The sequence below is a fragment of the Lepidochelys olivacea genome (assembly GCF_965140295.1).
Source record: "Lepidochelys olivacea isolate rLepOli2 genome assembly, chromosome: 1".
Taxonomy (NCBI): domain Eukaryota; kingdom Metazoa; phylum Chordata; order Testudines; family Cheloniidae; genus Lepidochelys; species Lepidochelys olivacea.
Window position 1 is genome coordinate 333,835,304 of NC_140411.1, and position 20,680 is coordinate 333,855,983.

At 39.2% G+C, this 20,680-nt stretch overlaps 1 protein-coding gene across 3 annotated transcripts in view; it reads right to left on the reverse strand.

Annotated features, from left to right (window-relative positions):
• The window catches only part of CACNA2D1 (calcium voltage-gated channel auxiliary subunit alpha2delta 1), a 681,161-nt gene that overhangs the window by 174,099 nt on the left and 486,382 nt on the right, over positions 1–20,680 (reverse strand). For all 3 annotated transcript variants that reach the window (XM_084632490.1, XM_084632488.1, XM_084632489.1), the window contains 2 exons: positions 1,648–1,717; positions 443–493 (listed from right to left, as the gene is read on the reverse strand). In XM_084632490.1, coding sequence (XP_084488616.1) covers positions 443–493; positions 1,648–1,717 — 121 coding nt within the window. The remainder of the gene's footprint in view (positions 1–442; positions 494–1,647; positions 1,718–20,680) is intronic.

Sequence of the window (20,680 nt, forward strand, 5' to 3'; positions counted from 1 at the left end):
GCCAGGCCAGGCCACTTTGTTTACCTGCCGTGTCCGCAGGTTTGGCTGATTGTGGCTCCCAGTGGCCGCGGTTCGCTGCTCCAGGCCAATGGGAGCTGCTGGAAGCGGCGGCCAGGACGTCCCTTGGCCCGCGCTGCTTCCAGCAGCTCCCATTGGCCTGGAGCAGCGAACCGCGGCCACTGGGAGCCACAATAGGCTGAACCTGTGGTTGTGGCAGTTAAACAAACCAGCCCGGCCCGCCAGGGGCTTTCCCTGCACAAGCGGCGGAACAAGTTTGGGAACCACTGACATAAAGACATCCTAATATCAAGGCTGTTTTTTTCAACAATTCAAATGTCTTATTTTTAACCTCATCTCTTCTTCAGCTTGCAATAGTTTGTTCAAAAGGTGCCAAATAGCTTTTCATCTCTCCAGTATTAATATCCAGTCTTTAAACACTTACGCATCAACTAAAATAAGCATGTCTTTTGGAGATGCAGCTCCTTGGATGTACCTGAAATAAACAAATGAAAAGATATGAAAGATAAAAACTTGAAAACACCACTCTACATTTGATGCAAAGACCCTCTGATCTCTAAAATCAAGTCTAGCTGAACCAAAGGAACTCCCCAGTTGCATTTCAGTAGGAAATTCATGCACTGTCACTTTTTCTCATTGCTTCTCCTTCTAGGTAAACCAAGGTTCAAGTAACAACAGTGAGACCTGGAGGCAGTACATAGGAATTCACTGTTCTTGTACGTTGACAACAGAGAGGGGTGAATAGGATTTGAGAGCTAAATATATCTTGATGACAAGTTAGCAGGTGAATTATTACAGCTGCCCAACTCAGGGAAAGATGTTTTTCTAATGAGAGTACAGTAAAATGTGGCAAGAGTGACCACTCATGGGAATTAGTAAATGTGGTTGCTTGTAATATGCCGTCTCTCTTCAAAGGAATGGCATTGCCACCTTTACTTTTGAATTGCTGCTGGCAGGGGCACTGCCTTCAGAGCTGGGAAGCCAGATAGCAGTTTCTTCCCAGTTAAATTATAGGGGGAAAATGTTCTGTGGCCTCTGCAAGTAGTTGCTTGTGACAGATGGTCTCTCTTCAGAGGTGATCACTTAGGCAGGTTTGACTGTATACTTAACCAATACAAATAAAAATGAGCAAAATACAAATGAGAAAATACAGCGAGGAAAAAATGGAATGGTATTCTGATGGAAAAAATGCTAAAAGTCAGTACTGAAAAAGAGCATTTTCAGAGAATGTCCACTGCTCTGGTGACTGTAGTACTAGCCTAACCTCTAGGACCATGTTTGTAAATCATTCTGGAAATGGTTCATTTTGATCATCCTAATTTGGTTTGGTTTGCTGCCTTCAATCCAAGTGTTTAATGGTCTTATCGTCATGCCACCTGGGTATTTGTCTTTATCATGAAAATTCCTTCTGTATAGCAATATGGTATAGCATATATGTCACCTACCAAAAAAGCTGAACTGAGTTTACAAAGTGAAAATATTTTAAAATTTGAACTTTAAGTCCTCAAAAATTATCAGAAGAGGGTTTAGTGTAGTATTTAGCCCATATTTACTATTTATTTTGTCTTTTATCAGAATATGTACTATGTTGACAATTTCATGTGCTTCAGTCCTCCAAAGAAAGCTTACCATGGTCTTCTGCGAACATCATATAGATCTATCTTGTTTGGAGTTCGGCTTTTATCTACCCATGGGGAGGCTAAAAATGAAAGAAGATATATTGTATTCATTTCAGTATATTGCACATTATTTGAAGAAAATAACATAATGCTAAAGACTTTTAGAGAACATTAAAAATCCTTTAATATGCGGTATATCAATATTTCATACTATTAGCACTATATAAATAACATGTGGTAGGATGTTAGGATGTTCTTTATCTTCTTACACTTTACTAAAAATATTGTTTTTATTAAAACATTTCAAAGGGAAGTATTGCCATTGACTTCAATGGTCCCAAGATTTCACCCAAAGTATTTTTGGGATGGGAGATAACCTTTTAGGACAAACAGATACTTTATAAAACAAACTTTTAAAAATATTCTGGTCTATGGAAACGCAAGCCTGATGCAAAGCTCATTGAAGTTTACAGGAGTCTTTCCACTGATTTAAATGGGCTTTGGCTGAAATCCTTAATTAGGAAACAGATATGGCATAAAAGTATCCTGAAAATGACATGCAACTAAAGTATCTATGTCTGTAAAACTCCAGAAGAGGGAAATCTGAAGAAATCAGGAAGATTCTTAATCTTTGTAATACACATCAGCTCCATTGTCCTCTACACAAAAAGATCAAAGCAAGCTATGTCCAGAGGATAGAGATATTAATAATTACTCTTTCTGCACTTTTGGAATCTAGAGAGCCTTCAAATGCTTAAGCAAAGCAATAAAGATACTTGGGACAAATGCTGATGTTGGGTACACCAGTGTAAATTCAGAATAACTAGTTACCAACAACCCATGACCAAATGTACCATCAACATTATCACTATTTATTATTGAATACCAATTATAGGACCAATCTCTGAGTCAAGCTGAGGATGATGATCTTCATGTGATGGACAAAGGAGTTCTGTCTCTCCTGATGACATTATATTTTATGCTTGTGACAATCTCCCTTTCCAGCATTTCAAATCTCTATCTTCTTTCACATCTCTCTAGTCATATCGACTTCCACTAAGTCTTTCTAAAATGACCACTATCGTTTCTAACATAGGCCATATATTATTTTTGTCTGAACTGAAATGTAACCTCTTTGGGGCACGGAACACATATTGTTGTTTGCGCAGCACCAATTGCATTGTTGGTGTTGAATAAATAATTATAAAGAACTTTAAAACTATGAACACACATACAAGATTAGGTGAATCTGATCCAAGAATTCAGTTTTAAACATTTTTTGAACTTTAGGTAAATTCATATCCAATTGAGTTTTGTAGGTTGGGCTCATCTCTACACAAAAGGTAAATATAAAGCAGTTATATACCAATGTATATAGAGAACCCGGATACGAGTTACTGTGCATTCAATTCATAAAGGAGTATAATGATTCTATATTGTTAATGACCATTGTCTGCATTGGCATTTGACTATTCAAATACAAACACTTGCACAAGGTGCAACCCACAAAACATAAAAACAAAAATATATACCACTTTGATTCATGGAGAAAACACATAGCACAGTCTTCTGCACCACAAGAGCTGCAAAGCACTTCATATTCTCTACGTGAAATTTCCAGGTCTGAGAGAATATCATTTTTAAGAATGACTGGATTTCAAATTTCTGAGCAAGTTTAGCAGCATTTACTGAGATATGCAAAGACTTAACACACAGGACAACAGCAATTCATTAATTTTGATGCCCTGGATGGAACAAGAATTTGTGTTTGCTTAGGGTTGATTATATCTAGTTTTATTTTTGTGATCCACACGGACTAATTCATTTATTAAAATTGATCTGAAGATTCTTGCTTGAAATACTCCCTCTGGGAGTTGAGAGATTTGTATTTAATTTATTCATTTAGGTTTATTTAAATTGGGTAGTCTAGGCACACATACAAAATGTAATTCAAAATACAAACAAAATCAAACTGTACTGATGCCCACAATTACAGACCTTGACCACAGAATACAAAATTATCCCTCAGCAAGCCCTCCCACCCAATCAATGTCTCCTTGCGAAAGACTGGGAGCAGACAGTTCAGTGAGGTCCATTAATATCAACCCAAAGCATCTTTTAAAATATTTTGGTTACATCATTAAAATTATAATAATCCTGAGCCATTTGTTGTGATAATTGAATTGTAAAAATGCTTGGATTTTCTTGAGTGGTCAGTTTTATTTCAGATAAAAAAATAGGTCTGACTCCTTAATTGCTATCTTCAATCTTATATTATGATTAATGGTAATTCAGATAGAAGATGAAAGATTGTCCTACACGGGAGTGTTTCTAACCTCAGTCTTTTGTGCTATGAATGTAGAGATTTGGGCTTTTATTTAAGATGGAATCAATCTTTTGAAGGGGTATAGATTAATAGATCAGATCCTAGCTCATCGACTCATAGACTTTAAGGCCAGAAGGAACCATAACGATAATCTAGTCTGATTTCCTGCACATTGCAGGCCACAGAACCTCACCCACCCCGTTCTGTAACAGACTCATAAGCTTTGGCTGAGTTACTGAAGTCCTCAAATCATGACTTCAAGTTACAAATAATCCATCATTTACTTTGGTTTAAACCTTCAAGTTACCCATGCCTCCAGGGTCTCTGCCAACCTGACCTGTGGAAAATTCCTTCCTGACCCCAAACATAGTGATCAGCAGAACCCTGAGCATGTTGGCAAGACCCAGCAGCCAGATACCTGGGAAAGATTTCTCTGTAGTAACACATAGCCCTCCCCATCTCATATCCCATAGCAGCCATTAAGGATTTTTGCTACTAGCAATCACAGATGGACGCCATGCCATTGTAGGCAGTCTCATTATACCATCCCCACCATAAACTTATCAAGCTCAGTTTTTAAGCTAGTTAGGTTTTTTGCCCCCACTGCTCCCCTTGGTAGGCTCTTCCAGAATTTCACTCCTCTGATGGTTAGAAATCTTTGTCTAATTTCAAGCCAAACCTTGTTGATGGCCAGTTTATATCCATTTGTTCTTGTGTCAACATTGATGCTAAACTTAAATAACTCCTCTCCCTCCCTGGTATTTATCCCTCTGATGTATTTATTAAGAGCAATCGTATCTCCCCTCAGCCTTTGTTTTGTTAGGTTAAAAAAGCCAAGCTCCTTGAGTCTCCTCTCATAAGGTACGTTTTCCTTTCCTCTGATCATCCCAGGAGCCCTTCTCTGCACCTGTTCCAGTTTGAATTAATCTTTCTTAAACATGGAAGACAATAATTGTACACAATATTCTGAAAGAAGTCTTGCCTTGTATAATGGCAATAACATTTCCCTATCTTGACTGGAAATACCTTGCTTGATGCTTCCTAGATTGCGTTAGCCTTTTTCACAGCAACATCACATTGGTGACTCATAGTCATCCTGTGACCAATCGGTACACCCAGGTCTTTCTTCTTCTCTGTCGCTTCCAACTGATATGGCCCCAGTTTACAGCAAAAAAATTGTTGTTAGTCTTTAAGTGCATGACCTTGCACTCTGCACTATTAAATGTCATCCCATTTTTATTACTCAGTTTTCAAGGTCCTCCAGATCTTCTAGTATGATATTCCAGTCTTCCTCTGTACTGTCAAGGCCTCCCAACTTTGTGTCAACTGCAAATTTTATTAGCACACTCCCACTTTTTGTGCCAAGGTCATGAATAAAAATGTTAAATAAGATTGGTCCCAGGACAGATTCCTGCGGAACTCCACTAGTAACCTTCCTCCACCCTGACAGTTTACCTTTCAGTATGACCCAGTGTAGTCTCCCCTTTAACCAGCTGCTTATCTACCTTCAATTCTCGTATTAATCCCCATCTTCTCCAATTTAACAAAAAAATTCCCATGTGGAACTGTATCAAATGCCTTACTGAAATCCAAGTGTATTAGATCTACTGCATTTCCTTTGTCTAAAAAATCAGCTATCTTCTCAAAGAAAGAGATCAGGTTGGTCTAGCACAATCTACTTTTTGTAAAACCATGTTGAATTTTTTTTTGAGGTGCTGTTTATCTCTGTCTTTAACTACTTTCTCTTTCAGAATTTGTTCCAAGACTTTGAATACAGTTGAAGACAAACCAATGGTCCTGTAATTTCCCGGATCACATTTTCCCCCTTTCTTAAAAATAGGTACTATATTAGCAATTCTCCAATCATAGGGTATGATCCCTGTTTTTACAGATTCAGCTGGTGCAAACTGGCATAACTCTACTGAAGCCCATAACACTATGCTGATTTAAACTACCCGAGGATCTCGCCCAGATATAGCTAAATGTTTCATTTCATGAAAATGATCATATAATTTAAGTGACAAATATTTCCTTTTTAAACCAAATATTCTGGATGCTCCAGAGGACTAGACAGTGAAATTTGTTGATGGCATTTCACCTGCATTGATCTGAATTTGATTGAGCTCCATCTATATTTTATCAATATTTAAAGCTTGTAAATGCTGTCTATGACAAGATAAGTAATTATAGATTAATATTATATAGAAACTTCATTAGAAGGGGTGTTCTTCTCTAAGGGCTGCATGCTGACTTGGATCTGCATGCAGAACACCCACTATTGTTAATAAGAAGAACTGCATTTTGGCTAGCCAAGTCTACACTGCAATGAAAGACCTGTGGAATGGCCATGGCCTGCCTGGGTCAGCTGACTGAGGCTTGTGGGGCTCAGGCTGCAGGGCTAAAAAATGTAGTGTGTATACCTTTGGGTTCAAGCATGAGTCCGGATGTCTACACTGTAGTTTTTAGCCCCACAGCCCAAGTGTGGCAAGCCTGAGTCAACTGACCAGGGCTCAGAGACTCAGTGGTGTGGGTTTTTTACTGCAGTGTAGATCATAGAATCATAGAATATCAGGGTTGGAAGGGACCTCAGGAGGTCATCTAGTCCAACCCCCTGCTCAAAGCAGGACAAATCCCCAATTAAATCATCCCAGCCAGGGCTTTGTCAAGCCTGACCTTAAAAACTTCTAAGGAAGGAGATTCTACCACCTCCCTAGGTAATGCATCCCAGTGTTTCACCACCCTCCTAGTGAAAAAGTTTTGCCTAATATCCAACCTAAACCTCCCCCACTGCAACTTGAGACCATTACTCCTTGTCCTGTCCTCTTCTACCACTGAGAATAGTCTAGAACCATCCTCTCTGGAACCACCTCTCAGGTAGTTGAAGGCAGCTCTCAAATCCCCCCTCATTCTTCTCTTCTGCAGACTAAACAATCCCAGTTCCCTCAGCCTCTCCTCATAACTCATGTGTTCCAGACCCCTAATCATTTTTGTTGCCCTTCGCTGGACTCTCTCCAATTTATCCACATCCTTCTTGTAGTGTGGGGCCCAAAACTGGACACAGTACTCCAGATGAGGCCTCACCAATGTCGAATAGAGGGGAACGATCACGACCCTCGATCTGCTCGCTATGCCCCTACTTATACATCCCAAAATGCCATTGGCCTTCTTGGCAACAAGGGCACACTGCTGACTCATATACAGCTTCTCGTCCACTGTAACCCCTAGGTCCTTTTCCGCAGAACTACTGCCTAGCCATTCGGTCCCTAGTCTGTAGCTGTGCATTGGGTTCTTCCGTCCTAAGTGCAGGACCCTGCACTTATCCTTATTGAACTTCATCAGATTTCTTTTGGCCCAATCCTCCAATTTGTCTAGGTCCCTCTGTATCCTATCCCTGCCCTCCAGTGTATCTATCACTCCTCCTAGTTTAGTATCATCCGCAAATTTGCTGAGAGTGCAATCCACACCATCCTCCAGATCATTTATGAAGATATTGAACAAAACCGGCCCCAGGACCGACCCCTGGGGCACTCCACTTGACACCGGTTGCCAACTAGACATGGAGCCATTGATCACTACCCGTTGAGCCTGACAATCTAGATGTACCCTATATGGCTCCAAGTCTGTTGAATATAAAAGTACATTATTTGACAAGGTATTAGATAATTCTTCTAAAAGCCCTATTAACATTCAAGATTTCATTTAGTTTCATTTCTAAAATCTATTGCTTTAAATTCCCATTTTAATCAGATACGCTAGAACCTGACTTGTAGAGTGCATCAGAGACCCACACCTTTATGTTTCATTGTAGTATACTGTTACCCTTGAACTATGTCAGCACTGCAGGGTTCTTTGTTGCATACAGTATATTTTAGTTATGCTCTTGTTTGATGCTGTTCTTCTCTGGCATATGGTTAGACTTCATATCATATTAATTTGATATCCCTTCTTTGTCTAATCTTTGCATTATGGAGATAAAGGTTTGGATAGATTTCAAGCAAGATTTGTTTATGTTGTTTTGTTGTTTTCTAAGCTATACTGTATTTTAATGTATTTATTAGATCCTTGATGGCACCAAGTCTATTTTGCCACAAGCTTCTTAATAATCGTTGCCCAAATTATCTTTAATTTATTCTTTAAATCGTCTTTTCCCCAAAATGGAAAATTTTAGAAGGGTTAATAATTAGTGAGAATGTTGGCATCAATCGATGTTTTATTGAACATGGATCAGACAGCTATTACTTTAACGGAAATTTTACATTCTCTTAAGGAAATGTTCACTTTGGGACTAACATCATCAAGGAAAATATGCCTAGGCGACCCCACTGCCAGGTTAGATAAAACTGGCTTAGCAAGACAGGACATTTGAGGTAGAGCTAGTAGCTGCCTATGCATTGCCACTATTCCCATTTTAACAGGAATTCTTATATCAACTGAAGACACTCAAACGAATTCAAGTTTGGAATGTGAGACTGCCTACACTAATGGTGAACTGTATTCAACAGCTATCTCCTAAGCTAATTACATTAAAATGAGTACCAACTTGGAGACAGCTGGTGCAACAGTGACTCAGCAGTATTATCCAGCTAGATTTCAGTAATACATGCAAAATCAGGGGCCTTATCCATAATTAAAATCATAGATGACTGTCATTTTATTAGCCATTGCCCTTGCATTAATCATCATGAACCTGTATAGGTTCTCTGTACGCTGATGTAGATTCTGCACAAGACCCCACATAACACTAGTGCAACTGTTGTGACCTTAGTACCTAGTTATATCATGAAAAATAAGCTCTTCCTACCCAGTTTTTCCATGTCCATCGCAGCAGAGATCAGACAGCCCACACCCTCACAACTGATTGCCCCTTCTCCCCAGCTCCCCATATATCCATGTCATGCAAGCGGCGTTCAATCCTTTTGGCTACTAAAAAGTGGTCAAAGGGACATAATCTGTTGCCGCTGAGCGAATGACCTCCTGTCTCAGTAGGTTGTAACAACCAACTGTAGAGGAGGAAAACTCAAAATGAATGTTACAAGATGAGGTGAAATGGTCACCCAGCAGTGAGGAGTCCATCCCAGGCTGAACTGGGGCACAGAGTGGGAAAGGAGGTAAATTAAAGGACAGTCCTCTTCCTGACACAGATGGCACTGCTGCCAATTAGCAGGGTTATGGAGAAGAGACATGGGGATTGCCCTGACCAAGCAGATGGTGCCGCCAGTGGTGAAGAGTTGAATCTGTAGAGAAGAGATGGTGGAAGGGACTCTATCCAGTTCTCTGAGGGAAATATTTAAGATAACTATACAGTATTCACAACAGAATACCTTCTCACTCACACACAGCTGAAAAGTCTCTGTCTGTGAGTATCAGAGAGAACACTTCTCCACGGTTCTTTATTTTTAGCAAATGACATTGTCCAAACAATTGGACAAAGGAAAGAGATCACAGACTGCAGCAACACAAGCAATGTTTATGCTACAGTGGACAATCCCACGGCTAAACTAGTTTACATGGGCAAAGGCTTTTTAATTTTTTTTTCCAAGTGAAAGTCTCCCTGGCAAAGACTGTCTCGTGCGAAGCCTTCCCTACCACTTAACCCTGAGCAGATGAAAGAGAGTGTAAGCAGTGTGACGACACATTCCTTAGCACCTCATGCCTGTCTGGGTGTGGACTGATAGGCTCAACTTCAGCCTCAAATGGCCTGGCAATTTGGCTTGCATTTGGGAAGGCTTCCATTAGGCCAGGGGTGACTGAATCCATGATTCCACAGGCCCAGTCTTCCTAACACCCCAAGGAGGGAGGGGGAGGGTCTGTGGTTGTGGGCCCTGTGCTGCAGCCCTGTATCTTGCCTTGGGCTGGGAATGTATTTAGCCACCACCTCCCGCCAGATCATGGGCATGGAACCCAATACTTCTGTCTTTATATGGTCAAAGTGAATTTCATCCTTCACATGCACCTGTAGCTGAGGTTATTTGTATCTGTGAACTAAATACAACGCTGAATGGGGTAAGAATACACATAGGTTTGGAGGTTGTAAAGTACTTCAACAATGAGCCTAACATTTCTGAATGTCACCAGTGAAGATGACATCTTTCTTGGCATTTGTTTTTTCTTAAATATTAACTGCAGAAGTTTCTATTTAAATGATAAATGCACTGCGGCAGTGTTACCTTCCACATAATATATGGGTACTGGCCATGGTGTGAACATTTTGTTACCAGAACTAAAATGCTTTCACATGATTGACTTGGCTTGCTTGCATAACTGCGGGCATTCAACATGATAGCTTTAGAAATATGAGACCCAATTAAGTGAATCGTTAAAGCGTCTGTATCATGAACATTGTAAGAGCAACAAACATTGTAGTCCTTGGCCTTTCTTTCCAGACATTAAAAAAATAGAAAGTGAATAATGATCAGATGGAGACTCATTCTGTATGTGATGAAGCCATTCTGACTAGAACATTAATTGCACAGATAATTTACAAGCTGAAACACTTGGAACATTCATGTTCCTCTCTCTAAGTTCTTCTTTATATTTTCAGTTGTAAAAGGGGAAATGTCAGCTACACAAAGATGTATGAAAAAGTCCACAAAGTTCTCCCTTAAACTTTCTTTTTGCAAGGCTTCAGATTCATTTTGTATGGATTTTTCACACATTCTAGTCTCCTATTATCTGCTACAGTAATGACTTTCTTTGGAGAGTTCAATATCATGGCAAAACTATTACTCAGCATTAATGGTTAACATAAGAGCAGCTGTGCACAGCAAGTCCTTCATTTAGAGAGATACCATTTTATTTGATTAGAAATTGATTTTAAAGCTGTTCCATTATTAATTTGCCTTAGCAGGGAAAGTTTCAGCAGTTGAGAAAGACAGGCTTCCATTCACTTCCGGAGAGATTTTCAAAATAATTTTTTTCCTCAATGTTTTAAAAATTTAAGACTCCCTCTTATCTAGTTATGTTTAAGCAGAGAGTTTCAGAGCACTTTACACACATTAAGGGGAAACTTATCCTTCCAGATACTCATCTTCAGCCCTCTATTTTCCTTACTTATATGGTTCTCCCATTAAAATCTATGGACCATCTAGTTCCATAAGGAGAGCGCAGTATCCCAAAGGAATGACCGTAAGGACTTGAGAGAGAATTTTAATCTATTTAATAAAAGTTCTCATTATCATTGGGAGATTGGTAAATATTTATATCTGTTTTAACATAAGTAAACTGAGGTAATGATGCTAAAAATCTGTGTGGTCAGTGTGAACCAGTGGTAGAGATCAGAAGGGACCCAGAAATCCTGATTCCCATTCTCCTACCCTAAGGCTGCACAGATCCTTCAAAGTCTTTTGAACATACTTATTTTTAAATATGTAACATGAATGTGACCTACTGGATAGAGCACTGGACTGAGATTCAAGAGACTTGGTTTCTATTCTTAGCTCAGTGACCTCAGGCAAGTCACTTTACTATGTGTAAAATATGCCTCAGTTTTACGATCTGTAAAATGGGGATAGTTATACTTCCCACCCTTGTAAAGCTCTTGGACATCTACTGATGAAAATGCCATATAAGAGCCTGGTATTATTACTGAATGGGGCTACACCAGAAAGTAAAATTAAGCAAAGATGTCAGCCTTGGCAAGATCGGGAGGGCAGGGGGACAGCTAAATTATAACTAGGCAGCTGGTCACCAAGGACTGGTGACATTTTTGTCTTAAAAAAAAACAACTTCTTCTCAGCAACGCTGTGCAGCCAACCTTTCTTAAACTGTATCCTGTAACATGAGCACAAACACCTGTATATCATATTTAACTACACAGAAATGCTTCCCTCTGGTTTATTTGACTGAAGTCCAAAACATAACAAATTCCATTATTGAAGGTCTTATCCTTTGAGCGACAACATAAACAAAAGGAAAGGTGAGGGAATGACTAATAAGGCATTCAGCAAAGGCCATATAAAGACAAACTAATTCTTCAGTTTAATTACTAATTAGTAAAGCAAAAATAATGTGCTTCCCATAGCATCATTATACTGATCCACTGATTAACAATTATAATCCCAATTACATCTATAATTAAGAAGGATTTCAAAGACATTACAAGGGAAAATAGATGGTCTGCATCTATAGTTCCATTAAATCTATCAAGAATTCTATAGTTAATTGTTCTTTTGGGCATTTGCTTTTTACAGCCCAGAAGTGAAATTAGATAGCAGGATAGACGTCAAACAAAATGTGAACAACCTAGTATCTGTCATCTATTCTGTCAACGTGGACCTTTCTGTCTGCAAGAAATCCAACTAAGGTCAGTGAAGCTCTACGTGAGTTCAGCCCACATGGAACTAATTGCAGGATCAACTGAATAACTGAAACCCTCCCAAAGGTCAGTGGCAGACAATCCCTCTTTCCTCCCACCCAACATCGGATCCCTAGTTAGTAAAATCAAAGGAAAATCAGGATAAAGGCTCTCAATGAACTCCAAGACGTAATTTTCCCATTCTAGATGTTTCAGAGTAACAGCCGTGTTAGTCTGTATTCGCAAAAAGAAAAGGAGTACTTGTGGCACCTTAGAGACTAACCAATTTATTAGAGCATAAGCTTTCGTGAGCTACAGCTCACTTCCTCAGATGCATATCGTGGAAACTGCAGCAGGCTTGATATATACACAGAGAATATGAAACAATACCTCCTCCCACCCCACTGTCCTGCTGGTAATAGCTTATCTAAAGTGATCATCAGGTGGGCCATTTCCAGCACAAATCCAGGTTTTCTCACCCTCCACCCCCCCACACAAATTCACTCTCCTGCTGGTGATAGCCCATCCAAAGTGACAACTCAGAGTTGTCACTTTGGATGGGCTATCACCAGCAGGAGAGTGAATTTGTGTGGGGGGGTGGAGGGTGAGAAAACCTGGATTTGTGCAGGAAATAGCCCAACTTGATTGTCATGCACATTGTGTAAAGAGTTGTCACTTTGGATGGGCTATCACCAGCAGGAGAGTGAATTTGTGTGGGGGGGTGGAGGGTGAGAAAACCTGGATTTGTGCTGGAAATGGCCCACCTGATGATCACTTTAGATAAGCTATTACCAGCAGGACAGTGGGGTGGGAGGAGGTATTGTTTCATATTCTCTGTGTATATATCAAGCCTGCTGCAGTTTCCACGATATGCATCTGAGGAAGTGAGCTGTAGCTCATGAGAGCTTATGCATTCTAGATGTGTTACTTTAGCAAAAAGAGGAAAAATAAGGGACATTGAACATTTTAAAGGCTTTCAGATGAAAGCATAAAGCTAATGAAAGGTAAATAGCGTGTTTTGCTTGTTGACCAGTGTCAATACTGAAAGATACTTATCATCCGCACATATACCATTCCTATGAAGACTGCACTAGGCACGAGCCTGAGAAACAAGCAACCTTAAATCATATTAGGAAAGCCAACAGACTCTAGTGCTGGATAAATGGGGAAAGTGAATTTCAGCAAAAGGCCTTCCATTCAGAAAGCTCAGATGTTAAAATCTAGGGACTGGTAGAAAAATTATGTCAGCGCCATGGTGGCACATGGGGAGAGAGTTGGCCTCTCAGCTTATCCAGGACTCTCATTATGTAGGCCTTTATATGTCAGAATAAAAATCATGAAATGGACCTGGAAGTAAATTGGAAACTTGTGCAGTCTTGGTGTAATATATTTCCTGTTGCTTAAACTGGTAAGGAAGCGGGTAATTTCCTTCTGGACTTTCTGTAGCTTTTGATTGGTGTTCAAGACATGTCTCAGAAAGAGTGTGTTGCAATAATCCAGTCTGGAGGCCACAAAGATATGGATAACTGTGAGAACGCAGATAATGCAAAATGGGTAAAACCACTTATAAGCACTGAATTCTCCCCTACTTCTATCCCGAGCTGAAGAATTTAAAACCACACAAAAAAACACTCCTGAGGTCTGTGCTGTTTCAGCCCTGCAACAGCAGGGAAGGAAGGCAGTCAGGAGAGAGCCTCTTGTGGCCTTAGAGAAGGTAGCGGAGATGTCTCAAATGTATGAGTATCTGCCCTCTCTCAGCCCCCCATATAGCAAATGTGAAAAAACAGCAGGCAGTGGGGGTGGGGGGTGGGGGTAATAGATGCCTATATAAGGCAAAGCCCCAAATATCAGGACTGTCCATATAAAAATTGGGACATATGGTTGCAGTGCTCATTTGATGCACCTCCTAGCCAAAGACTTCAGTGTTCCAGAAATAAAGGCTAATGTTGTTGAAATTGAAAAATACTTCCATAACAACCACTTTGCAGCAGCTGCTCTGAAAAAAGTGGAAGGAACCAAGCTAACTCTTCAACAAAACGTGCAATGGAACTCAGTCGTGGACTGTTTTGAGCACTATATCGAGAACTGGCCTAATGTGATGACAGTTTGTGAACAAAATCGTGAAAAAAATGGATGGCACTGTCACAGCCCAAGTTCTCAACATTGGGTTTAAGAGAAATGTTGAACACATGCTGAGTACCCTGAAGCCTATTTCCGTAGCCTTGAACAAAATGCAGGGAAATTGCTCTTTTATTGCTGACACTGTTGAAATTTGGAAGGAACGGCGTGAGATCTTAAAAACACAAATATGCAATGACAGAGTTAAATTACAATAATGAAAAAAACGAATGGGACAAGCACTGTCTCTAGCTCATTTTCTTGCAAATATTCTCTATATGCGGTCTGAGGATCAAACCTTAACTGATGAAGAAGAGGAGTTGGTTGTGACATGGACATCCAGCAACCATCCCTCCATAATGCCAACTATAATAAACTTCAGAGCTAAGGGTGAACCATTCAAGAAATATATGTTTGCTGATGATGTTTTAAAGAAAGTCACATCAGTGAACTGGTGGAAGTCACTTAAGCACTTGGATTCAGAGACTGTTGAAGTGATAATCTCACTTTTAACAGCAGTAGCTTCTTCTGCCAGTATAGAAAGAATATTTTTTCCTTTGGACTAATTTGTTCAAAACTGAGATATTGCTTGGGGACCTGACAAAGCAGGAAAGCTTGTTTTCCAGATTATGAACAAACAGGAAAATGAAGGTGAAGATGACTGAGTTAGCTGCAGAAGCCAATATTTTAAGTTTCTCATTTTGACCTGGCTGACATAGTCGATTTAATTTTTTTTTAATCATGTAACTATTTTAGTTAAAAACAATTTTAACAAAAAAACCCTGATTTTAAAAAACTTGAATGTTTAACTAAATTCAAAAATGAATATGCTTGTTTTGTTAAAATATTATGTTTGCTGTTGAAGAAAAAAATTCAGAATTCATAACATTGTTGTTTTACTTAAATAAAACAATTTAAATGTCTGTCTGGTGATGTTCTCCTCCTAATATAGCATGGCAAAAAAATCCTCAGAATATTAATGATTAACCTGTTGAATTGGAGATAGTTCACTTTCCAATAACTTCATAAATATCTGCTTCAATTACCTTTGGTAATCTTCTGATATAGCTGTAAAACTAATCTGAAAAGTTTTCAGAATAAATCACTTTGAAATGTGTAGCGTGTACCTTCTAAAAATGAAACCTACATCTATCTCTGAGTTGTGAAGAATATGTATTAAGGTTATAACAACCAACAAGAATGCACTTTTATGTAGAAATCCATCATGATTAAATTGAGTCTTCCTGACTAGTGATTTAAATCATGATTTAAATCAATTTGATTTAAATCAAATCTACCCTGGAAGGAACCCACGATATGCCCCAAACAGGCTCAATAAAGAAACTGAGACATCTTGATTAACTCAGTGGCTCAAGTGGTCACCAACAAGTTCTGTCTGCAAGCATGTTTCCCTGGACCATGGGTGGTAAACTTTACACTAGTGCAGGAGGGTCCCATGACTTCATGGCCTATGACTGTAGGTTTGACAGTATTGTGCAGAAAAGGGTCTAATAACTAAGAGAACTCTACGTATAGTCACTGAATTCCTTCCATCTCTCTGTTTAACTTTTCCTTTCTCCCTTGCAGTCTCATCTACTGCTTGATAATGCATGGTTTGTCTGAGTCTCTCTCAGATTTAGATTACATTCTGTCGGACAGATGTTTGTAAATAAGCACTTTCTTCTCCGCTTTTGTTACCAGATCCCAATACAACCTGAGTTCAACTAGACCTGATTTCACACATATTATTACAGAACCATATGATCATATAAACATTAAGCTGGAAGGAACCTCGAGAAGTCATCAAGTCCACCAAGTCTTAACTGATGCCAGTTAAGTCATAATTTAGCTTATGTACTAATACTTCCACTGCTTTCATATTTATTCCCCATACACCTTACGTTTGTGTACAGACATCTAAGGTTTTATCTATACTAGAACTTTTATCAGCAAAACTTTTGTCGGTTAGGGGTGTGAAAGAACACCACCTGCCCAACCGACCAAAGCACTGGTGTGGACAGTGCTATGTCCGTGGGAGATGCTCTCCCCCAGACATAGATATCGCCACTCATTGTAGGTGGTTTAATTATGCCAGCAGGAGAGCTCTCTCCCCCTGGCATACAGCGACTACACAGGAGATCTTACAGTGGCACAATTGTGTCACTGTAAGGTCCATAGTGTAGACACGGTCTAAGATACTGAGGAGACTCCCCCACTGATTTCCCTCTTGTTGTTCCTATGGTCCTATTATAATTTCTTAACATCTAACCCTCTGTTAAAGTTTCCTTTTTTATACTTACCTGGGAGCTTTTATTATCTACCCCATTTTAACATAGTTTATGCTGTGCCTTCTTTCTACAGAAATTAAAGGTTGCTAACAAAGATTTTTTTTGTTTGTTTGTTTGGGTTTTTTATCTCCTTGAAAGATGCTTCTATTTAATAGTGCTCTGTTCTCAAGGGATGTTGTATATATGAGGTTTGTGACACTAGGTCTACAAGCAAGAATGGCTTTGATAAGGATACGTTTGTAACTAGAAGGCTGAGGAATTAAAATTGCCAGTGAAACTTAAAATGTTTTAGCTGTCTTACTTCACTAGCTGGAAACTTTTTCTAGTCAAACTTGTTAACTTCATGTCTCAGCTGCTGTTACAATTATTCCCTCATGTCAGAAAATTTGGAAGAGACACTCTAGAAAAATATGAGAGTTAGTACATTTCATTTTAAACTGGTAACATTTTACATTTTCAGTACATTACAACTAGATAAATTTTGGATCACTAGTAAAATGGTCAGCCATGGCTTGCAGCATTCACTTCCAGTCATAAATAATCATAAGAGGATTTAGAGGTCTCTGGATTCTTTACATCGAGTCCCACCATATTGCAAAGAGCAGCCACTGCTGATACAAGACTGCAGGGAGAGCAGGGACAGGGACTGGGTGGAGCCTCATTGTTTTCCCCATCCTATGTGCGAGCAAACACTGTTTAGTCACCATGGAGGGGGAAATTATAAGCTACTGCTTATGATCAGTAGTAAATGACTTCCCCGTTGGTGTTGAGTTAGAAAGTGAATTGTACTCCTACCCTGGTTTGCTCTGTGGTTAGTGGAGAAAGTAGAATCACAATCTAGCTGGTAAATATGAACTACTGAATGTATCTGGGCTTAAAGTCATCAGCTCTGAGGAAACTCCAACTTCTTCAACCTTGCCTTTGGTAATATAAACCCAGCAGCATGTACATATTTAAAAACAACCCAACCCAACTATACCAAAACAAAAAACTTTATACCCCCCCAAATAACAGAAGATGAGAGAAAGAATTGTCCCTTCATTACATCATACTATAATGATGAGGGTAGCATAAGAATAGAATAGAACAGAATAGAATGGCTGAAAGGGACCTCGAGAGGTCATCAAGTCCAGCCCCCTGAGATGAGAAAGGATCAAGTAAACCTAGACCATGCTGATGGCTATTTGTTCAACCTGTTCTGAAAAACGTCCAGTGATGGAAATTCCACAACGTCCCTTGGAAACTATTCCAAAATTTAACTATCCTTAAAGGTTTTCCTAATTTCTAACCTAAATCTCCCCCCATTGCTTCTTGTCTTACCATCAATGAGAACAATGGAGGACATTTGATCACTTTCGTCTTTATAGCAGGTCTCAACATATTTGTTATCTGGTCCCTCCTCAATCTTCTTTTCTCAAGACTAGATGTGCACTTTTTTAACCTTAGATCATAGGTCAGGTTTTCAAAATTTTTCACCTTTTCTTTGCTCTCCTCTGTACTCTCTCCAATGTATCCACATCTTTCCTGAAGTACAGTACCCAGAACTGGACACAGTACTTCAGCTGAGACCTCAACAATGCAGAGTACACTGGGACACTGTTGACTCATATTCAGTTTGTGGTCCACTACAAGCCCCAGATAGTTTTCAGCAGTATTACCACCTAGCCAGTTATTCCACCACTTTGTAGTTGTGCATTTGATTTTTCCTCTGAGTGTAGTACTTTGCATTTGTTTTTATTGAATTTCATCTCATTGAATTCAAACCAATTCTCCAATTTGTCAAGATTGTTTTGAATACTAATCATGTCCTCCAAAGTGTTTGCAACTCCTTCCAGCTTAGTGTCATCTGCAAATTTTACAAGCATAGTCTGCACTTTATTATCCAAGTCATTAATGAAAATATTCAATAGTATCGGACTTAGAACTCACCCCTGTGAGACCTTGACTGCAAACTGTTGATAACTATACTTAGAGTATGGTCTTTCAACCACTTGTGCAACCACCGTATAGTAATTTCATCTAGACCACGTTTCCCTGGTTTGTTTGTGTCAGTGGGCCTGTGGGCCTGTGTCAAAACCCTTACTAAAATCAAGATATATCATATCTATTACTTCTTCCCTATCGACTAGGCCAGTAACCTAGAATAGAACCGCCATCTCATCACTCACAGAAGGAGGACATCATCATCTGAAAGCATCAATTGAATACCTCATCATGCCCTGATATTCAAGATATCGCCTACTAGCCAGATCTTTTCAGGTCATCCCCTTCATTTCATCCTCTCCAGTTCAAATTGCTCAAAGATAGACTGGCTCTATGGGAGATATTTACAGCTAGGGTTGGGTAGGCAAGTTGCAGCTAATAATTTGTTTGACACAAATTTGTTTGTAGGGCACACGTAAAAAGATGAGAAATTGCACAAAAAACACCTGGGCTCAAATTTCCAAATCCCAAAGTGCTCATCAACTTAAACTGAGGGTAAAGAATGCACACACAATGTTTACGCTAGTGACAATCTACTAATGACATGTGCAGGATTGGGAGTCAGGGAATTGTCCAGTTACAGATATACCAATCAGTCATATTTCCAACTTGCATGCACAGGGCTAAGCACAAGAACACTCACCTATGGTTCATTAGAGTATAATAGCTAGATGTAACAGCTGGGAGGATGCTGACTGTCTAATACCAGTAGTGTTTCCAGTTGCTCTCTAGAAGAAATCCTAAGGCAGTAGTGACTTTCCTCACTACAACTATTGTGTGATTTAGCTGCGTCTGACTCTGCAGGTCCCATTTCAGCACCTCAATGAAATGATAGATTTTTGTTGTCAAACATATTTCTGGAACATTTGCTTCTCTGTCAGCTCCAGGATGCTGATGTGTTGCCTATAAACTTTATGGTCTGTGTACTTGAAACTCTTGTATATCTTCCCTCTCTCTCATTTTCCTGTATATTAAAAGACTGAGCGCTTTCCTCTTTGGTTGAGGGTATTGTATTCTCATTTCCAAATTGGTCTGTGTGTCTTTTCTTAGGGATGTCCCTTTTCTGTCTAAGGCAATAAACAATTTTTGGAAACATATGGGGTGAAATCCTGGCTGCACTGAAGGCAATGGCAAAACTTCAGTTGACTTCAATGGGGCCAGGATTTCACTCACAGACATTATTTTTTTCAATATGATATGGGGTTCCGAATACTATAATACTGACACTTTTGTATGATGTAAAACTACAATATATAGGTTTTAATGAAAGTGCAGGATTAACATCAATATAGTCATATGTTTTGTCAGTTATACTGATAATATATTGTCCCTATATACACCTGATGAAAGCAATAAATAAGATATTTTGAATTGACTTGATTTTACTAAATGCATACCCTATTATAGCTCTTCGTGGCCTGAGTCCTGCTTCTATTGTAGTCAATGGATGTTTTATCATCATTTAGTGGAAGCAAGCTCAAGCCCAGCAAAAATACATTAATATACAAATTATATGTTGACTGCATCTGCTTTACATAGGAATAAAAGATTATTGCTATATTTTACGATATATGTGACTATGCATCTACAAAACACATACATTCAGAATCTCCAATATATTATTCATATGAATATTCAAAGGACAGTAATTTTCATACCATTATTTTCCATTCATTTAAATTGTAAGGATGGTTTAATGGTGTGTGTGCTAACTTAAGACTGGGGAGACCCAGGTTCAATTCCCTGCTCTGTTGACAGACTCCCTCTGTGACCTTGGCCAACTCACCTAGTCTTGCTATGTCTCAGTTCCCACCTGTATAACAGAATTAACAGCACTTCCCTACAACACAGGGTGTTGGGAACATAAATACCTTATTAAAGATGTTACATCTGGCACACAGATGTTATGGATGTAAGCACCTAAAATAGATAGCTAAACTAGATTTAATTGGTGGAAATGTATTTTCAATACACCTTTAAGGATATATTACAAATATGATTGTCATTTAAGAGTGCCAGCTGTTTCCAACAGTTA